We start from the raw sequence: 22,838 nt of genomic DNA, 5'->3' as shown, positions 1-22,838 counted from the left end.
ATTATAAGTCTTTGTTGGAATTGCCTATTAATATATAATGTTCAATGCCACCGTCTTAAAAACTAGGTGAAAGTCGATTTTGGTGGTTTTATATTTTTTTAATCATGTTTCCCATAAAGAAACCCCTGTTGTTAAAATTTTGCCAAGTTCAGTCACTATTTCGACTTTGGAACGTCTGCTCTGGTTTGGAATATGCAGAGGGCCTACTGGGCTCGTTGGCGTAGCAGCTAGGACTATCTGGAGCCCAAAATACTTGGGTTCCTATATAAGCTTATCTAGTCTCACCCTAAAAACAGCTTTAAAAGTAAGACACAAATGGTTCAAGCAGAAATTCAAGAAATTTAACAGCCTAACAGAACAAAGCCCATTCGGTTCAAAGGAAAACAACAAAATCCAGAACTCAACAATGAAAAATTCAGTGTTGAATCAAAATTACTAGACATGCCAAGAAGCAGAAAGTGTGACCAATATCTAAAAGAAAACATCAATTGAAATAGCCTCAGAAATGACAGATAAAGGAATTAACAAAAAACTATGTTACAAAAGGTGTTCTAACTACGTTCACATATTTAAAAGAATTATGATCACAGTGACGGGAGAAATGGCAGATATAAAAAAGAACCAAATGGAACTTCTAGAGATGAAAAAGGCTGTCTCAAATGAAACATTCACTAGATGAGAACCACAACAGATTAAATATTGCAAAAATAAAAAACAAATCAAGAAACTTAAATACACAGTAATAAAAACTAGCCGAAATAGAACCAAAGAGAGAAAAAAGTGGGGGAGAAAGGAACAGAGCTGCAGTAACCTGTGGGAAAATAGCGAGTGACCTAACATATGTGTAATCAAAAATGGGGAAGGAAGCACAGAAAAATATTTGAAGAAATTATGACCAAAAAGTTTTCAAATGATGAAATCTATAAATCAACAGATCAAAGAAATTCAATGAATCATAGCACAATAAACACAAAGAACACCACATAAAGGCAAATTATAATTTAAATTCCTAAAAATCAGTGATAGAGAAAAATCTCAAAAGCAGTCAGAGAAAAAAGAAACATTACATACAGAGGAATAAAAATAAGGAATAACCACACACTTTTCATCAGAAGCTATTCAAGACAGAAAACAAGGGATTGACATCTTTAAAGTGCTGAAAGAAGAAACACTGTCGACTTAGAATTCTATACCCATTGAAAAAACTACTCAAAATTAAGTCAAAACAAAGACTTTTCAGGGAACACCCCTCCAATGCCCCCCCAGCCAAATGGGAGAGAATTTGTAGCCAAGAGACATATACTACAAAAAATGTTACAAAGGACGTTTTGGAAGCAGAAGAAAAATTATACCAGACAGAAACCTGGATCTACACAAAGGAATGAAGAGTACCAAAAAAGATTAATATGCAGGTAAATAAAACTTGCTTTTTAAAAAAAATTTTATTGAGGTCATAAAAGTTTATAACATTGTGAACTTTCAGGTGTACATTATTATTTGTCAGTCACCATATATGTGTGCCCCTTTACCCTTTATGCCCACCCCCAACCCCCTTCCCCTCTGGTAACCACTAATCTGTTCTCTTTGTCCATGTATTTGTAAAACTTGTTCTTTGATTCTTAATTTCTTTAAAAGAAAACTGTTTAAAGAAATGGTAATAATTTATAGAAGGGTTTATAATACATGTTATTAAAAAAGCATAAGTAAGGCTAAAATGTATGACAACAATATCACAAAGGGCAGGAGGGAGTAAATGAAAGAATATTGTTGTAAGGTAGTAACATTATTATGTGAAACAGTATAATATTTAAAGGTAGGTAAGGATTTCTTCAGACACAAAAAGCATAAGCCATAAAAGAGAACAATAAAATGGATTTCACCAAAACTAAAAACTTTTGCTTTTTAAAAGATATTAAGAAAATGAAAAAGAAAACCACAATCTGGGATAAAATATTTGTAATACTTATATCTAAACAAAAGACTTATAGGCAAAATATGCAAATAACTCTCACAGCTCAATATTAAGAGGACAAACAAGCCAATAAAAAATGGGCAGATTTAACACTTTACAAAGGAAGATGTATGAATGGCCACTGAGCAAATGAATAGATGCCTAACATAACTAGTCATCAGAAAAACGCAAATTAAAACCAAAAAGATACCACTATGCACCCACTACAGTGGAGAAAATTTAAAAGACTGACAATGTCAATGTTGACAAAGATGCAGAGCTACAGGAACTCTCATGTATCACGGACAGGAATGTAAAATTACACAACTATTTTGGAAAATAGATGGTCACTTTCATATAAAAGTAAACATACATTTACCATATCATCCAGCAATTCCAATTCTAGCTATTTACCCAAAAGAAGAAAGACATACCTTCATACTAACTAGTTCGTAACAGCTTTATTCCTAATAGCCCATACTGGAAACAAGTTCACATGTCCCACAACAGGTGAATGGATAAATAAATTGTGATATACCCATGCAATAGAATACTCAGCAACAAAATGTAACAAACTACTGGTACATGCAACAACATGAACAAAATCTCAAAAACATTACATTGAGTACAAGAAGGCAGATACAAAGTATAATTCCACTTGTATGAAACCTGAAAAAAGAAAACCTAATCTATGTGGATAGAAAGTTTCTATTTCTGGTTGCCTGGTGCCAGCAACCGGGTTGGGGACTGGCTAAAAGAGAGCACAAGAGAACCTTTATGGGTAATGGAAATGGTCTATATTTTAATTGTAATGATAATTACACTAGCATAAATTGACCAAAACTCATTGAACTGTACTTAAATAGAGGCATTTTAATTTTATGTTAACTATACTTCAATAATGTCAATTTAAAAATAAATGAATTAAGAGAAATTAGAGACCTAAACATGAAACATGAAAAAAAGCAAAACTTAAAAATCTTAGAAATACAGAATCACTTGCAACAGAAAGCTATATAAAGATTTCTTGAGACACACAAATTAATTTGACCAAAGTAACACATAAAAGCTCTTTGCCTATGATTAAAAGCAAAAGATGAGCCACAGACTAGAAAATGATATTTGCCAGGCTGAAGGTACAAAGGATTAGTATTCAGAAAATATTTTTAGAATGACAAAAAAGAAAAAAGAAAAGAAAAAAATGGGTAAAGGATAGAAAAAGTACTTCACCCAAGAAGAAACCCTCATGACCAAGAAACAGCAACAGATTCTTTTTCACACACATCAGATTAGAAAAATTCAAAAACTAGATAAAACCAAGTATTGGTAAGGAAATGGTGAAACAGGAATATACTAATGGGTGTGCAAACTGCTGGAACCACTCTGCAAAGCAATTTTCTAGAACTAGTACACACCAAAAACCTAACACTTCTGCTTCTAGATATAGAGAAACACATGGATGTCTCTGCAACACATCTTTGTACGTATTAATTAGGGTGGTGGGCACGTGGATGTCCGTTACATCACTCTCTGTTCCACCAATTTACCATCCTCCCCTCAAACAGTACTTTTGGTGGGAATTCGGAAGTCAAATTGCAGATTCACTTTTTTAAGTGTTATTTGAGAATCTTGTTTTCTTTCTATAAGCAACATCTCCAGTAACAGTAAGCACATAGAGCACTAGATCTTAGCTTCTAAATATCACTCTCTAGTAAAAGGAACCAAGAATCATTGAGGAAATGGCAGATTCCAGGGCTGGGGAAAGAAAGTACAAAATGGCCTGTAGTGCCACAAAGTAAGAAAGTGCTCCAAGGGGCCAGCCCCATGGCCAAGTGGTTAAGTTCTTGTACTCTGCTTTGGCAGCCCAGGGTTTCACCGGTTCAGATCCTGGGTGCAGTCGTGGCACCGCTCATCAGGCCATGCTGAGGCGGCGTCCCATATAGCACCACCAGAAGGACTTGCAACTAGAATATACAACTACGTACTTGGTGGTGGAGGGGAAGCTTTAGGGAGAAGAAGAAGAAAAAAAAAAAAAAAGATTGGCAATAGATGTTAGCTCAGGTGCCAATCTTTAAAAGAAATAATGAATTAATTTAAAAAGTACTCCACAGCAATCAAAGAAAGTGCTCCAAGAATGATGGGGATGTGGCAAAAGGATATATGAGCCAGTTTCAGGGGCCTCTTTCAGGGATTCCAATTACATGTATATTAGACTGCTTAATATTGTCCTATATGTCATTGAGACTGAGTTCAGTTTGATCCCCACCCCACTCCAATCTTTTTTCTCTCTGTGCTTTGTTCAGGCTAGCTTTTACTGCTATGTATTCAAGTTTGTTGACCTTTTCTGCAGTGTCTAATCTGCTCCTAATTCCATCCAGTGAAATTTTCATTTGTAAAACTGCATTTTCTTTAACTCTTGAAGTCCAACTTGGTTTTTTTCTTTGTTCTTTTTTTATGCGATTATCTTTCTTTTAAGTGTACAATTCAAGGGTTTTCATTATATTCACTAAGTTATGCCCCACACCACTATCTAATTCCAGAACATTTCTGTCACTTCAAAAAGAAATCCACATTCCTATTAGCAGTCACTCCGCATTCTCTCCTCCCACCAGCCCCTGGAAAGCACTAATCTCTGTCTCTAAAGATTCGCCTGTTCTGAACATTTCATATAAATGGAATCATGCAAGATGTGATTTTTGTGTCTGGCTTCTTCCACTTAGAACGTTTTCCAGATTCATCCATGTTGTAGCATTGTAAAGGGTTTCACTCCTTTTTATGGCTGAATAATATTCCATTGTACGGATATACTACATTTTTTTCATTTATCATTTGATGGACATTTCAGTTGTTTCCACTTTGGGGCTGTTCTGAGTAATGCTACTATGAACATTCGTGTACACGTTGTTGTGTGGAAGTATCTTTTCAATTATCTTGGATACAGACCTAAGAGTAGAATTGCTGAATCACATGGTAACTCCATGTTTAACTTTTTAAGGAACTGCCAGACTGTTTTTCGCAAAATGACTCTGCCATCTTACATTCCCACTAAGAATGTACGAGGGTTCCAATTTCTCCACATCCTCACTAACACTTGTTATCCATCTTTTTTATTATGGTCATCCTAATGGGGATTGTTGTGTATCACTGTGATTCTGATTTGCCCAGCTTTGAAGACTATCACCCTGGAGATGTACAGTTAAGTATTTATCATCAACAAATTCAAGAGGATCCCCATGCAGATTTTTGGAGCTCCTCTCTGTATAATTGCCTTGTATTAGTTTGCTAGAGCTGACAACAAAATATCACAGACTGGGCGGCTTAAACAAAATAAATTTATTCTCTCACGGTTCTGAGGCTAGAAGTCTGAGATCGAGGTGTCAGCAGGGTTGGTTTCTTCTGAGACCTCTCTTCCTGGCTTGCAGATGGCTGTCTTCTTGCTCTGACCTCACATGGCTGACCCTCAGTCTGTGTGCTGTCTGTGTCCCAATCTCCCCTTCTTATAAGGACACCAGTCATATTGGAGTAGGGCTACTCATATGATCTCACGTCACCCTAATTACCTCTTTAAAGATGGTCCTACGAATACAGTCTCTCTCTGAAGTACTAGGGGTTAGGACTTCAGCATATGAATTTTAGAACGGACACAATTCAGCCCGTAACATTCTCTGATACCCTGGACCACAAGTCCCAGCCTCTTCATCCAATTTCCATCTCTTCAACTCAGCAAGATTGACATGCTCTGCTTCGGCTCCACCTCCCTGCAAAACAGTCTGGAAAGTTCCCCCAGACAGACAGCCAGGGCAATCATAGAGCTCACCTCATTTGTTTCACTTCTCTCACAGATAATAGTCCTACAGTGTGGTCCAATGTCTGAAAGCAATTGCCTCATATTCTGTCTGGTTTTCTAGTTGGTTCTTTGATAAAAGGGTAAACCCAGTCCCAATTACTCCATCATGGTCAAAAGCAGAAGTTCTCCAATTACTTTTTTTTTTTTTGTGGAAGATTACCCCTGAGTTAACATCCGCCGTCAATCCTCCTCTTTTTGCTGAGGAAGATTGGCCTGGCCCTAAGCTAACATCTGTGCCCATCCTCCTCTATTTTATATGCAGGATGCCTGCCACAGCATGGCTTGATAAGCAGTGCATAGGTCCATGCCCGGGATCCAAACCAGCAAACCCCAGGCTGCTGAAGTAGAGGGCACAAACTTAACTGCTGAGCCACTGGGCCGGCCCCCTCCAGTCACTTTTTTAAAAATAAAAACTTATTCAGGGGCTGGCCCCGTAGCCGAGTGGTTAAATTAGCGTGCTCCGCTGCAGGCAGCCCAGTGTTTTGTTGGTTCGGGTCCTGGGCGCGGACACGGCACTGCTCATCAGACCACGCTGGGGCGGCGTCCCACACGCCACAACTAGAAGGACCCACAACGAAAAACATACAACTATGTACCAGGGGGCTTTGGGGAGAAAAAGGAAAAAAATTTTTTAAAAAAAAAATCTAAAAAAAAAAAAAAATTCAGCCTTGAGCTTTCACTTGGCAGATCAACAGCTAACACAAGTACATATATTTGTTTGTTTAATCTTCATGGCAATGCCAAATCACACAGCTTGTGAATACAGAAGCTGGAGTTTGAACCAGTTTTACTTTTTCTTTTTTTGGTGAGGAAGAGTCACCCTGAGCTAACACCTGTTGCCAATCTTCCTCTTTTTAGCTTGAGGAAGATTGTTGCTGAGCTCACATCTGTGCCAGCCTTCCTCTACTTTATGTAAGATGCTGCCACAGCATGGCTTGATGAGTGGTGATAGGTCCACGCCTGGGATCTGAACCTGCGAACCTCGGGCCACTGAAGCGGGGCATGTGAACTTAAGTACTATGTCACTGGGCCTACAAGTCTGCATCCTTAACACTCATATTATCTTGTTACCAACAGGAAACAAATATTCCTCATTCTCATTCCACAGTGATATCAGCTCTACTTATTGTATTACAAATTAGATTTAAAATATAATAGAAACTCTTACATAAATAATTTCCTATAATACCTCTAATTTGTAAAATTTCTCCAAAGTTCCCAAAGAGAAATTGTAAAAAGGAAAAAGTCCTATCATATACTCAACATCAGAAAAGTGGAGACACTAACAGCATGGCAAGACAGCATGGAACCAAATCACTTTGGAAAAATTACTCAACCTCTTTTTTTAAATCTACCGAAATTTTCCAAATCTGCAAATGGAAATATAACACTAGTACCAATCTCACAGGGGTATTGCGAAGATTATGAAAATAATACTTATGTGATAAAATGAGCCCAAAATTTTGAGCAATATCCTTTATATTCATAATGTGGAAGAGAATATCTGTATGTTTAATAAAATTAAACACAGAATTAATACATGAAGATTTTACACATTTCAAATCTTAATTCTGCCAAGCATGTACCTTTTTATTTCCTGCTCTGGTGCCTATAACACTATAGGTGCTATGTTGATGTCTCTTGAGTGACTGAAAAGACTCAGGAGATCAATAATACTACCATTTTGTTTGCTTATGAATCAAATGAGATTCTGAAAACCCTGCTCCTCCACCTTGGAAGACTGAGTAACATTACTGAATGCCTTCTAGGCCCAGGTTACTATCTACATATTAAGCAATTTTAGCTGTTCACACTTAATCTTTCTTTCTTTTTTTTTTTTTTTGGTTGAGGAGGATTGGCCCTGAGCTAACATCTGTTGCCAATCTTCCTCTTTTTTTGTTTTTCCTCCCCAAAGGCCCAGTACATGGTGGAATATCCTACTTGTAAGTGATTTTAGTTCTTCTATGTGGGATGCTGCCACAGCACGGCCTGATGAGCAGTGCTAGGTCTGTGCCCAGGATCCAAACCGTGAACCCTTGGCCACAGAAGTGGAGTGCATGAACTTAACCACTCGGCCGCAGGGCTGGCCCTGGCACATTTCATCACTTTGACTATCCTGTAAAGAAGAAAACACTGCCCATTAAATAGGCAAGGAAACCAAAGCCCAAAGTAGTTAAGACTGGGCCCAGAAATTCAGCTGGGATTTAATTTTATGTGCCATTCCTCCTTACACACAGCTGCATTATTTACATTCTTTGCTTAAAAACCTGGACTTCTGAAACAATAATTATCAACCTCTTCTCAATAAACTCTACTTGGTTTTTATCTGGTGCTAAAGATGAACAGTCAGCAATTATTAATTATCACTTAACAGAGTACACGCTCTGCTTAACACCATTCTCTAGATATGAACTGACACTCATAGGCATGCCTTTCTTGGCTACTATATGTGTCCTAGATAAAAATCATTTTAATCTTAAATTATGTTTAAAAAGTTTACCTACCAGCCACCTATCCTCATTATCTTATATCTGAAGTAATCGTTTGGCAGAATCTCCAGGAAACTTAAAGCTCTAGAAGTCATTAAGTAAATCTATATTTTAAAAGAGATTGAACCTAGGGTATAAAGCAGACATTAAACTAATAGTATTTCTCAACCACGTCAAGGCTACAATTTGAAATCAGAAAAATATTAATTGGTAGAAAATTTAGCAAACTGGCAGGAGAATACTTGATAATTTTTTTTTAATGTTTTTGAATGTTTACAAAGGCAATAGTGTAAAAAGTCACAATCCTTGAATTCTCTTAGTATTAGAAATACAGACGCTACGGAGAAGAGGGGAGATTGGGTCACAGGGACATTTAGCTGTGCCCCCATTTATCACATCATTATACATACCCAATAAAACTTTACAAAACATAATAGAAGCTAACATTTATAATGATGAAACAAATTTATGATGATGATGAAAATAGCTAACATCTTTTTAAGCATTTTATTATGTACCTAACAGTGTGCTAAACATTTAATATTATCTCAGTTAATCTTCACAACAATCTCTATGAGGTAGATACTATTATTATTATTTACAGATAAAGAAAGTTAAGAGATTAGGTCATTTGCCCGGATCACACAGCTAGTTAGTGGTAGAGCAGATTGGAGCCCACACAGTCCGGGGTATGGACTCCTAAATATCATGCTGCATGACCTACTTTTTCCATGCGACCAATTAATTCCTAAGGATGAATTCCTAGAAGTAAGAATGTTGGTTGAAAGAGCAGACACAAACATTTAATAAGCAGATAGTCACATAAAATACCATTCTATATTCTTCAACTTGGGGCAAGGATTAGAAACATGGTAAAAAGAACATAATTTCTCAACACAACTAACCCTGAACTCGCTCTTTTATGCTAAGGAGGGCACACAAAACCATGTTCTTGAGAGTTCAAAATGAAAGCCAGGTGATGACTACTGCCGATTTCCTTCTCATAAAGGACAAACAGAATGCAGTTTATCCCCAAAGAAACTCCCAGCTCAGTTTAAGATGCTAATTCCACAACACGTAGGAATGAAAAACTGAATATAACTCTATAAAATGAGTCATAGGTAAAAAGTATTTTTCTCTAAGTGTAAAGGACAAACCATGTGTATGTAACATAAGCATCTTTCACAATTAATATTACCCAGTAATATTTGAGCAATATTATGCTTTCTGGGAGGCCTTCACATTCCTTAAATCTTTACAATCATCTTACTATGCAGGTAGGTAGAGAAGAAATTTAGAACAGCTTTTGTTCCAAAATTTTTTTACTACAACTAAAATTAAGAAATATATTTAACATCACAGCAATACATATGCATATACAAAATAGGTATTTAACGAAAACAAAAAAGTTTATAAAAATACCTACCCTTACTATATACAACGCACTCTGATATTTTGTACACTATTCTGTCTTTTTTTTTTAATGCTGTTCTACTACACAGAATTCACATCCAACATGCAGTTTCTGAAACAATGGCTTAGGGCCCACTGAGTTTGAACTGAGGCTCTTGCATAACAAACACCCAAGAACACCCAGCCAGAAGTCAGACGGACATTCTGGTCTTGAGTTCAGGAGACAGATCTGGAATGAAGATGAGAGTTGAAAATCCTCAGCACACGGGTGATGTACAAAGTAGAACGGATGTGATCCAAGAGAAGATGTGCGGGCAAAGGGCTGAGGTTTGATATATCTATAATATTGAAGTCTTTCTTGGCATCCGGTCCTAAGAAAGTCATTTTTCAGTTCGTTCAAATGTCACAGTAGGACTTACTTTTAGTTCCGCCTTTAAACGTTGGAGAGCTCCTTGCTTTCCTCAGTTCAAATACAGATAGGAACACTTAGAGTCTCGAAAAGAGTTTAATCCGAGCTCTCTGTTTCTGCTTCCTAACTTCCCTCTCACTGCTGACCTAATCTCTTTTTCATTCCGTCAATAAACGCTCACTGACAAAAGTACACCAGAGGATTCAGGAAAAAATGATTGCATGAGACCTTTAGCTTTAAAATACACATGACAGTCTATAGTTGATCTCAAGAGACATCTTCAACAAGTACTTTCACATTCTCCAAGATCGTAAAGTAGTACTGATTTTAAAGAGCTTGCTGGGTTTTCTAAAGGTTCCATTTTAAGAACTTCTGAAGGACATTAGCATTCTATTCTCATTTTATAACCAGAGATTCAATGTTGTAACTATTTTAATCTTGAGATTCATTTCATTTTGTTAAACAAAAGCTAAAAGAGTAACTTTTTCATCTTTTATCATTTCTGCTATCTCAACATCATTATAAAAATACTGAGGAGCCCGCCCCACAGCCGAGTGGTTGGGTTTGCACGCTACACTTCGGCGGCCCAGGGTTTCACCAGTTCGGATCCTGGGCATGGACATGGCACCACTCATCGGGCCATGCTGGGGTGGCATCCCATGTAGCACAACCAGAGGCACTCACAACTAGAACATACAACTATGTACCGGGGGCTTTGGGGAGAAGAAGAAAAAAAACGAAGAAGAAGATTGGCAACAGTTGTTAGCTCAGGTGCCAATCTTTAGGAAAAAAAAATACTGAATCTTCCTTCTCTTAAGAAAATGACAAGGGCCTTCTGAAATCCCAGAGGTAACTTGTTTCTTGCACTTCAGAATGATATAATATTGCTCATCCTAACAGACTGTAAAGATCCATCACAAGTAATTTTACATAAAAAATCCTCCTATCATTTGAGAGAATGGCTAGATAGCAACATATAACTATCCTCTTAATTTATGCAGGTTCCAATTTTTTGTATTTTTAAAACCAAAGAAAAGCGATACCTAGTAGGAAAATGTGTTACCCATTGCTTTAAGTTTCATGTTTTCATATCTATAAGTATGACAGGTATAACTGCCATTTACCAATGAGAAAACTGGGGCCCAGAACAGCAGAGTGACTCATCAAAGTGGGTACAACTAGGTCAACAAACCAAGTGACCTGAGCTTAGCGATGTTTCCATTGGTGAAATCAAAAGGGAAACATTCTGTTATTTAGCTGGATTGAGGAAGGACAAGCGAATAAATACTAATCAAGGAAACCCACTGTTCCTCATGACAGGTATAAATAAAATCAGAATCAATGGAAATTTATAATGCTCTATGTTATTACAGATTAGGTGACACTTCAGCCATGAGGGCCGCGTGACAGGTTCAGAATTGTTCACCACCTTGTGTGACACCTACCTTTATCACCCTCCCTCCCATTCCCTGAAGGTTACATCAGATTTCTATTTGCAAACCATTAAGAACACGAATTTTCATTTTTGAAAAGTAGACCTGATCATTCCACTCACATATGCAATGCTAACAATAAGCTATTCCTTATGGGAGCTTCAAAAGAGAAAGAGAAATATGAAGACTTTTGAGAGGGGCCAGAGTTCCCAAAAGTCCAGCGGGACCATGTCTGCTGAGCCAGGGAATAACAGACCCAAGAAGGGTTCACTGTAGTTTTCGAACAAGCAAAGGAATAAAAAAAAAGTCACAATTTCATCTTCACTGAGAAGAGGTATAAAAAAGAGAAGGTTTATGCTAAGCCAAAAGAATTCAGACTACACATCAATTGGCAAGAACTGCCTGCCTAAAGAAAGACACAGCAAGAGGGACTATTTCTCTGGAGGCTTGTAAGGAAAGAAAACAAGTCGCCTTTGTGAATTGCTTAAAAGTAGATATAGATTCACCCACGCACAAGATGATGCTTTTCCCCACGAGTTCCAAACTGCTGCAGCATTGTTATGACTTCTTTTGCTTTTATGCTTAGAAGTCCTTCACCTACCCCAATATCGGGTAAATATCAAATGTATTTTAAATTTGCGTTTTTTACATTTAATTCTCTCATCCAGCTAGAATTTATCCTGCTGAATGGTATGAGAAAGGTCTTAAATTTGCTTGTCAAAAGTCTTGTCAATTATCCTAGTGATTACTGGTATACTTATAAATAGCTTTTGTAATTAGTTATAGCCAAGAAATACCTAGGCATTTTGCTCAATTTCCATTTTTAAGGAGTACCTGAGTCCACTTCATTCCAACAATATTGACATAACAGTAGTCGTTATATTTGGAGGTGACTCAGCATCCTTGCCTTGGCCCATCCACATCTCCGAAAGCTCCAGCCGTAAGCCCCAGGCCCCGAGAACAGAGAGCACCGCCAGCAAGAACTGCACTCACACAGGCCGGAGCCCTCTGTCTGGGCAAGCGCGCCAACCAGGCACTCTAAAAAAAGGATTGTTTTCCCTTCAGAATTACCATGGGATAAGAATCCCAAGATAACCTGAAGAACTTAAGTGCAGAGAGGTAACAAGGCAAAGATGCTGCAGAGCTCCAGAGGATCTCCTAGAAGTCACTAGACAAAAGAACCAGGGAATGGAAAATCTAACCTCATGGATATTTCTAGGTTAAAAAACACAGGAGCTCTCAACCTATTGAGTTAGATGATCCAGTGTACGATCCTGTGTGGTGACTGTCAATGGCATTTTCTAAACTTAACATTTAGGAAGAAGGGAACGGCAAAGAGCTCAGACTCTCAGTCTTCCCGCCTACTAGTAAACAAACCAGGAGTCGCAAGCTCCACTGCACACAGGAGCAGACAGACGGAATTAATGAGCAACTGGGTCAAGGGAACCTGGCTTCAGGGTCTGAGAAGCGATGGGCGCACTGAAGACTCAGCAAGTTGGAGGTCATGTCCCTGAGACACTTCGCTTTCCCATAGAGGCGTTCACTACCCAGCTGTAGCAGTCTGCGCCCCTGAAAATTCAAGCCCAGTACTGCCAGATCTTCCAATTTCTCTACAGAAGCCAAAACTACGAATTCTTATGTGAATTTTCTGTTTCTTAAAGTTTGGCAATTAATTATATTTTCTTTTTAAAACACACAGGTCAAACCAGATGCATTTATGAGCCAAATGTGGCCCACAGATCACCAGTGTGGGGTCTCAGATTATAACATTATACAACCCACAAGTCACCCAATTTTCCAAAACCCTCTTCCCTCGCCTTTTTGTGCTTCCTGTCTGCCTCCCATTTTCCTAAACATGCCGAATTATTGCAAGCTACACAGCTCAATGGACTCTAGGGTGCGCGTGGTGTGTGAGTAAAGGATGCTCTATATCTCATTCACCCCATTCGAGAGTCAGCTTGACTCTGATCTTAACACAAGGAATTGCCATTTTGGACAGTTACGCTGTTAGGTCAGACTGCTGAGCCAAATTAAATCCTTTTTTTCAATTGTAAGTAAAGAATACATCTTACATCTCCACAAATGTCTTTTTTTCATTTGTTTTTTCCTTAATAACTCTTAGATTTCATGTATCAGTAATGACTAACTGCTCTCAGGGTGACAGTTTTGACATCAAGCTATCATTATTTCATGCTAGAAGCAAAAGAACAAACCTCAAAAGAAATTCATTAACTAAACTGAAAATCTTTTCCATTGAAAATGCTGTAGAATTTTTAGCTTCTACACAAAGCAGACTGATTATCTACGTTAAAATGTTTTATCAAATGGCATCCTATGCCAATGAAAGTAAATCAAAAGGTTTAAGGAATGAGTCAACCCTACTGGCATTCAGCCCATGTGTCTAGTTGGTATATACCTAGATATGAGACCTTTTCCCTAAGATTCTAACAGGATTGCTCTATTAGATAATCTTTGTTAATCATATAAACAAATTATGGTCTTCCATAATCTAGAAGACTTTCATCTTTCAGTACATAAGGATCTAAAAAACACAGCTTTCGGTACAGGGTGTCTCACTTATATTCACTAGAGAAGGACTGGACCAGGGAAGGTTAATATATCACGACTATTCACACATATTAGTCTATTCTTGCTGATATCTAATGCAATAAATTCTCCATTTGATCCAGCCTTCTCCACCAAAACCCTCTATAGATGATATTTTAGAGGGTGGCTGACTTTGACATCAATTTGGGAATAACTAAGCTTTAATTCTTAGCTGAGATCAAAGTAAACAGTTGTGGTAGAATAGACCAGTGACATCATAAATATAACTGATTCAAAGTGAAATTCGTTTTTTAAAAAAAGTTACAGGGCTGGCCTGGTAGCATAGTCGTTAAGTTCACATGCTCTGCTTCCGTAGCCCAGAATTTGTGGGTTCAGATCCTGGGCACGGACCTGCACACCGCTCATCAAGCCATGCTGCGGCAGCATCCTATATACAAAATAGAAGAAGACCAGCACAGACATTAGCTCAGTGACAATCTTCCTCAAACAAAAAGAGGTAGATTGGCAGGGTCGGCCCAGTGGCACAGCAGTTAAGTCTGCAGGCTCCACTTCGGAGGCCCAGGGTTTGCTAGTTCAGATCCTGAGTGTGGAATTTCACACTGCTCATCCAGCCATGCTGTGGCAGGCGTCCCACATACAAAGTAGAGGAAGATGGGCACAGATGTTAGCTCGGAGTTAATCTTCCTCAACAACAACAAAAAAGGAAGATTGGCAACAGATGTTAGCTCAGGGCCAATGTTACACAAACACACACACACACACACACACACACACACAAAGTTCCAAGTTCTTTTGTTTCCAATCAGGCAATTTCCATAGAACATTATGAAAACAGAAAATGAAAAGAAAATCAAAGAAGTAATTTTTAATCCAGTCTTTAGAATTCTTCTTTTATCAGTGGCATAATGGCAGCAAGTGACTATAATGAGAATCTGCTCAGTAAGTCCATATACACATTAAACAACAGCAAGTATTCATCCATTAGGCATGACGTTCACAAGTACGTAAGCCTCCAGTCCTCCTTGGTTAAAAACAGAACACCAGGAAGACTCCGTGGTCTCTAAACCCAGTAACAGGCCCAGTCCCTTCCTCTGTTTCCAGTATTGGCCTCTCTGAAAACAAACTTACTCTGATGTACATGATTTAAAATTGTTGTATTTTGTTTCTTATTATCAGGAAACCTACAAAATCTTAAAATTTAAAGTATTGTGCTATGACAGCAGGTAAATTATTCACATATTACTGATACTTTATTTTATCAGGATACTACGGCAGCATCCATGCTCTCCAAGAAGAAAATAAGATAGAAAGAAGGGGGAAGGGAAGGGGAGGGGAGGGAAGGGGAAGACTGCTAAACCCCACAATGCTCAAAATCAAGAGTATGCTAATTCCTGCAAATTTACGTAACTGAGTATGATACCCGCACAATGGTTTGATCATTAAAGCAAACCTTTTGACAAGAAAACAATACTACTTATTGAACAATCACAACAGCAACAGGAAAATCTGATTTGCAAGAAGAAAGGAACAATATCAAAAAGACCTATAGCAATAATGTTGATTTTTTTCCTTTTTACCATGTTTCTTTGACAGCATACATTCTAAAGTATAAATCTATATGAGGAATAGCAACAAATTTTAGAGAATTATAAAGTTACTATATTACGTGTCACAAATAACAAACAGTCCTACAAAAACCTGTTCCTCCTATAAAAAGAAATTAGATTTCTAAATGAAAACACATCTCCCATACTTGACTGCTCATGAAGTCATATCCAGAGTAGTAGATTTACTCATGAACAGTAAATGTCAAATTTACATTTTTCTCTACCAATAAAGTTATACTTTTTTGTACAAAAATGAAACACAACATATTATTCTTTCTTAAGAAATAAAAACTATTGGTCCTTGCTTTGAGTTTCATAATAGAGCTTAACCATTTTCTCTTTCTCCTTCGTAGAGATGGACTCCAGCTAGGCAAGCACCCATCAGTGTTCATTTCAAACACATTATGAAGGTTTCACTAACGGAAGTCTCAGGATAGTGAAAAATGAAATAAGTCAATATCGCTACTGCAGATATATGCTGTTTATATTCCAACTTACCTAATACGCTGACAAAGGCATCGAAAAGATGAAATGTAAGCAGAGGCTCTTTCAAGTGACCATAATAATCTGCTATAGTTTTAAAGACATCTTTTTCAAACCCTAAGTACATAGGCTGCTTCAGATCTGAACAATTAGGCCCTGTTAAAAAAAGAGAAAGAGAGAGAAAGAAAGAGAAACATGAATGGGCAATCACCTTTAAGTGTTAGTCTCTGTGCACATGCATGGTGTGGACAGAAAATCAAATTGAAAAACATGCTTATGGGGAAAATTGACATTATACACAAATACGCTTTATGTCTAAGTTGAAATCTATTATAAAATAATGAGGAAAATCACTGGCTTACTTCCAATTGAAAGGAAACCCACTCTTTCTTTTGTGTCCTTCTGAAAAGCATTTTTATTAGAAGCAAACAATAATTTTCTTTGAAATATTCAATATTTTCCTAGTCTTAATATAGTAGACCAAGATTAAAATTAGCTCACATAGATGACAGACAAGTCGTAAAGCTATTTTTAGAACTTTTCACTATTTCATAATTGATATATTATAAAATCCTAGAGTGAGGGTTGAGTGATATAATCAATTTCTGCCTCTAACTAAACTATTCCAGACTAATAAGAATTTTTACTCTTTTTCTTAAAGATATTCTAAAAAGGAGATTTTACATTATGTCTTGTAATTCATTCTGATTATAAAACTGTCTATTTGAACCCCAACCAACCATCAAAAGATATCAGGCTGGTCTCATGGCATAGTGGTTAAGTTCGCACACTCCACTTTGGCAGCCCAGGATTCGCAGGTTCGGATCCCAGGCACGGACCTGGCACTGCTGTGGTGGCATCCCACATAAAGTACAGGAGGATTGGCACAGATGTTAGCTCAGCAACAATCTTCCTCAAGCAAAAAGAGAAAGACTGGCAACAGATGTTACCTTAGCACCAATCCTCCTGCTCAAAAAAAAAAGATAGTTTATCAAGCAGAGTCATCTTGCAAAGTTGCAGTTACTATGAGAAGCCTGGAAAAACCTGGTCCCAGCCAAAGCCTAGGCCAGCAACAAGACAAAGATCTACTTCTATCTGGGACCAAAGAAGAACAAGAAATACTTACCTTTCCCAGGAGTTGGCACAAACACCCTCAACAATTCACACACAGTCAACAGATTTACACTGCTGGTGGAGAGATGAGCTGGAGCTGCCCGTGCCTTGAGGGAAATGGCAAGCAGTCCCATGAGGAGCAGGTTAGCCAGGCTTAGCAGGTTAGCAGAACAAGACTAAACCACTAAACCCAAAAGAATCTCCACCCTCAGGAGAACGAAAGATGAAGCCAGTAAATCCTGAAAGGAAAGTCTTCCTACAGAATCTCTGTAACTAAAGAGAAAAGATCAAACTAAAAAGGACAGTAAAGTATTCTAGGCCTTCAGATTTCAAGGCAACTGGGGACACTGTGAAAACGGCTTTTTCTTGATCTCCTGAAAAACACTCCTACCTTTTAATTATAACAGAATACTATGAAAAACTACACACCAACAAACTGGACAATCTAGAAAAAATGAATAAATTCTTAGACTCATACAACCTCCCTAAAATGAACCAAGAGAAAAGAGAGAATCTGAATAGACCAAGAACAAGTACAGTGATTGAAACAGTAATCAAAAACCTCCCAAAAAACAAAAGTCCAGGACCAGATGGCTTCTCTTGAGAATTCTACCAAACATTCAAGGAAGATTTAATACCTATCCTTCTCAAACTATTTCAAAGTTGAAGAAGACAGAATGTTTCCTAACACATTCTACAAGGCCAACATCACCTTGATGCCAAAACCAGACAAGGAGGACACAAAGACAGAAATTACAGGCCAGGGGCTGGCCCAGTGGTGCAGCAGTTAAGTGCACACGTTCAACTTCGGCAGCCTGGGGTTCGCTGGTTCGGATCCCGGGTGCGGACATGGCACTGCTTGGCACGCCATGCTGTGGTAGGCGTCCCACATATAAAGTGGAGAAAGATGGGCACAGATGTTAGCTCAGGGCCAGTCTTCCTCAGCAAAAAGAGGAGGATTGGCAGCAGTTAGCTCAGGGCTAATCTTCCTCAAAAAAAAAAAAAAAAGAAGACGAAGAAAGAAAATTACAGGTGAATATTGCTGATGAACAGAGATGCAAAAATCCTCAACAAAATATTGGCAAACCGAATACAGCAATACATTAAAAGGATCATACATCATGATAAAGTGAGATTTATACCAGATGATTCAACATCTGCAAATCAGTCAATGTGATGCACCACATTAACAAAATGAGGAATAAAAATCACATGATCATCTCAATAGATGGAGAGAAAGCATCTGACAAGATCCAATATCCATTTATGTTAAAAACTCTCAATAAAACAGGTATAGAAGGAAAGTACCTCAACATAATAAAGGTCATACATGAAAACCCACAGCCAACATCATACTCAACAGGGAAAAACTGAAAGTCATCCCTCAGAGAACAGGAACAAGACAAGGGTACCCACTCTCGTGACTCTTATTCAACATAGTACTGGAGATTTCAGCCAGAGCAACTAGGCAAGAAAGAGAAATAAAAGTTATCCAAATTGGAAAGGAAACTCTCGCTGTTTGCAGACGACATAGTCCTATACATAGAAAACCCTAAAGAATCTGACCAAAAACTATTAGAAATAATCAACAACTACAGCAAAGTTGCAGGGTACAAAATCAACTTACAAAAATCAGTTGCATTTCTATACTCTAATAACAAACTAACAGAAAGAGAACAATCCCATTTACAATCACAACAAAAAGAATAAAATATCTAGGAATAAATTTAACCAAGGAGGTGAAAGACCTATACAATGAAAACTATAAGACTTTATTGAAAGAAATCGAAGAAGGCAGAGAAATGGAAAGATATTCCAAGCACACGGACTGGAAGAATAAACATAGTTAAAATGCCCATACTACCTAAAGCAATATACAGATTCGATGCAATCCCAATCAGAATCCCAATGACATTCTTCATGGAAATAGAACAAAGAATCCTAAAATTCATATGGAACAAGAGAAGACCCTGAATAGCTAAAGCAATACTGAGAAAAAAGAATAAAGCTGGAGGCACCACAATCCCTGACTTCAAAATATACTACAAAGCCATAGTAATCAAAACAACATGGTACAGCACAAAAACAGACACTCGATCAATGGAACTACATTGAAAGCCCAGAAGTAAGACCATGCATCTATGGACAGTTCATCTTTGACAACGGAGCCAAGAGGATCCAAAGGAGAAAGGAAAATCTCTTCAATAAATGGTCCCAGGAAAACTGGACAGACACATGCAAAAGAATGAGAGTAGACCATTATCTCACACCATACACAAAAATCAACTCATAACAGATTAAAGACTTGAAGGGAAGACCTGAAACCATAAAACTCCTAAAGAAAATATAGGCAGTACCCTCCTTAGACATGAGTCTTAGCAGTATCTTTTCAAATACCATGTCTACTCAGGCATGGGAAACAGAAGAAAAAATAAACAAATGGGACCACATCAGACTAAAGAGCTTCTGCAAGACAAAGGAAACCAGGATCAAAAAGAAAAGACAACCCACCAACTGGGAGAAAATAGTTGCAAATCATATATCTGACAAGGAGTTAATCTCCAAAATATATAAAGAACTCACACAACTCAACAACAAAAAATCAAACATCCTGATCAAAAAAGGGGCAGAGGATATGAACAGACATTTTTCCAAAGCAGATATACAGATGGCTAATAGGCACATGAAAAGATGTTCAACATCACTAATCATCAGGGCAATGCAAATCAAAACTACAATGAGATATCACCTTACACCTGCTAGAATGGCTATAATCACCGAAACAAAAAATAACGTGTTGGAGAGGATGTGGAGAAAAGGGAACCCTCATATACTGCTGGTGGGAATGCAAACTGGTACAGCCACTATGGAAAACAGTATGGAGATTTCTCAAAAAATTAAAAATAGAAATACCATATGACCCAGCTCTCCCACTACTGGGTATTTATCCAAAGTACTTGAAATCAACAATTCAAAGAGACTTAAGCACCCCGACATTCACTGCAGCATTATTCACAATAGCCAAGCCACAAGCAACACAAGTGCCTATCAACTGAGGAATGGATAAAGAAGATGTGGTATATATATACCCCGGAATACAACTCAGCCATAAAAAAAGAAAATTGTCCTATTTGCAACAATATGGATGGACCTTGAGGGTATCATGTCAAGCAAAATAAACCAGACGGAAAAAGACCACACAGTTTCACTCATATGTGGAAGATAAACAAACATATGGACAAAGAGAACAGATTAGTGGTGACCAGAGGGGAAGTGGGTTGGGAGGTGGGCATAAAGGGTAAAGGGGCACACATATATGGTGACAGATGGAAATTAGACTACTGGTGGTGAGCACAATGCAGTTTATACAGAAACTGATAAATAATAATGTACACCTGAAATCACACAATGTTATAAACCATTATGACCTTAATAAAATAATAGGAAGAAAAAACTCTCTTACTTTTTAATATCCTTTATATGTCATAAAAAATAACTTAATTTGATTGACTAAAATAATGAAAATTATTTTACACATGTGTAAATTATTCTACATGTGTGGTATCATGTTAACCTAGCAGCAAACCTAGCCACCATTTTTGCTTGCTTCCTCCTCTGAAATATCCCAAAATTAGCTAATTGAAATAATCAGTTTAATATGTCAGAGCAAGCAATATATATTGCCTTCAAGTACTTCCTCCCCAGGTAAGTATGGAGCTCATTCTAAGCAGGTGTACCCTTTTGGGAACATTTCATCATTCTTCATATAAATACACAAAAACAAAAAAAGATTTTCCTAAAAATGCCAGTACATAGTGAGCCCAATGAGAGCAGGCCATATTCCTAAGATCTTTTGTTTCTTACTCATCTTGAACTTCAGAATATTTTTTTAAATCTGGCTTTTTATAAATGTTTTTCCTGACAGATTTTTGGGAAAAAACTGTTTATATCCATTTCTGATTGAATTCTTTCAATGTACATGCACAAAGAAGAAAAACACAGTTAACCTGGTTTTTTATTTATTTAGCATCAGTCCCCCGTTCTGGGGCCTACCATGAGGCTGGCCAGCAATGAGAGCACCCAGGCCGATGTGCACATGGTCCACAATAGATGCAGATGGGCCTCACGGAGAGAGGTGGCAGTAAACCTACAGAAAGGAGGCCAGAGGCTTTCAAAACACCATATAATCAGCCTCTCCTCTCTGTCCCCTATTAGATGACAGGGAATCTAGATTCATCAAGGACAAGAAGGACAAGGAACAGGTCAACACTCAAAGTAAATGGGGGTGGGGGGGAGGATGAGAATTTGGAAAAATTAATGATTTTATAAAACTATTCAAAAGGCTGACCTTGCCCTCTGGCCACTTGTTTTTCTTTGACACCTAAACAGCATCTTTGTGGCTAGGCCCACCACCCATAAAGCACGGCTCTTGACACACGTGAGACATGTCTCCATGCTCAGGAATGTCCACCTCATAGGACACCACCTCCACACGTGGAGAACATTACTAAGCCATTCCTCACATTTTCCTTCTCCAGTGATAAGTAATTCCAGTTATTCTAACCTTTCTGCAGAAGCTTTGTGGCTTTATGTATACATCTGGTTTGACAGACAATTACATTCTTCACTACATTTTGATCATCACTGAAAATTCAACATCATAAGCACACCTTAATATACACTTTACAACATATTATAGCCTAGGTTTGTTATACTGGCTTCCTCTGTTCCTTCTCAGCTGATCAACTTCCAAATCCTTGGTTTGCCAGGAATTCAGAAATGGGTAATTTAACTTTCCATTTATACCTTCTATCTCTTCATTGCCAACTCTGGCCAAAGATATAATTTAAATATAATTTACTTCAAATGATTGAGCAAGATGAATAAAAAGCACTCCTCAAGCTAAAACCACAGTACTCTATATTTCAGAGTTTCCAAAATATTAAATTAAAAACAATGAAAATTTTAATAAGTAAACACAGAGAACTTTGGGCTTCACACAAACTAATATTACTATTCATATTCAGAATAATAGTACACAATCATTTTCTATATATTACCACTGGGGTCACTCACAGTAAGCTGAAATCATTTTAGTTTCATTCTATAATCAAACAAAACTAACTTCAGCTAAATAAATTATTCAGAGTCCACTAATTCAAGAATGTATACGCCTACCTGAGTACATGCTAGTTTTACCCAAAAGGGAAGAAAGAAACTACCTCTGAGGTGATCTGGGAGGCTCAAAAGACCCGATAGACCAAATATCACCATTATCAGTGAGCCAAAATAACTAGAATTCTTCTCATTAAAATTATTTGTTTGGGTTAAGCCTTCTGAGGATCCGCAGAAAAATGGTAGAGTTACTGAGATACGATAATAACTCATTCCTTCACAGTGCCAAGGATATCCAACGAAGCGGACAGCATGTGCCTACGGAACGGAGTCAAACACCTGTGAAAACCCTCAGACGGACCACCCTCTCCAGGCCTCCTCCCCTCACATCAAAGTACTGAAACAGCCCT

The 22,838-nt window shown here is 37.8% G+C and overlaps 1 protein-coding gene across 1 annotated transcript in view; it reads right to left on the bottom strand.

The window, feature by feature from the left end:
• Nucleotides 1–22,838, bottom strand: part of DEPDC1B (DEP domain containing 1B) — an 89,800-nt gene that overhangs the window by 19,240 nt on the left and 47,722 nt on the right. Inside the window, exon 7 of the mRNA XM_001492737.6 lies at nucleotides 16,216–16,356. Coding sequence (XP_001492787.2) covers nucleotides 16,216–16,356 — 141 coding nt within the window. The remainder of the gene's footprint in view (nucleotides 1–16,215; nucleotides 16,357–22,838) is intronic.

This window comes from Equus caballus, chromosome 21, assembly GCF_041296265.1.
Source record: "Equus caballus isolate H_3958 breed thoroughbred chromosome 21, TB-T2T, whole genome shotgun sequence".
Taxonomy (NCBI): Eukaryota; Metazoa; Chordata; class Mammalia; order Perissodactyla; family Equidae; genus Equus; species Equus caballus.
Note: the sequence above shows the minus strand (reverse complement) of the source record. Positions and strands in the feature narration are given on the sequence as shown.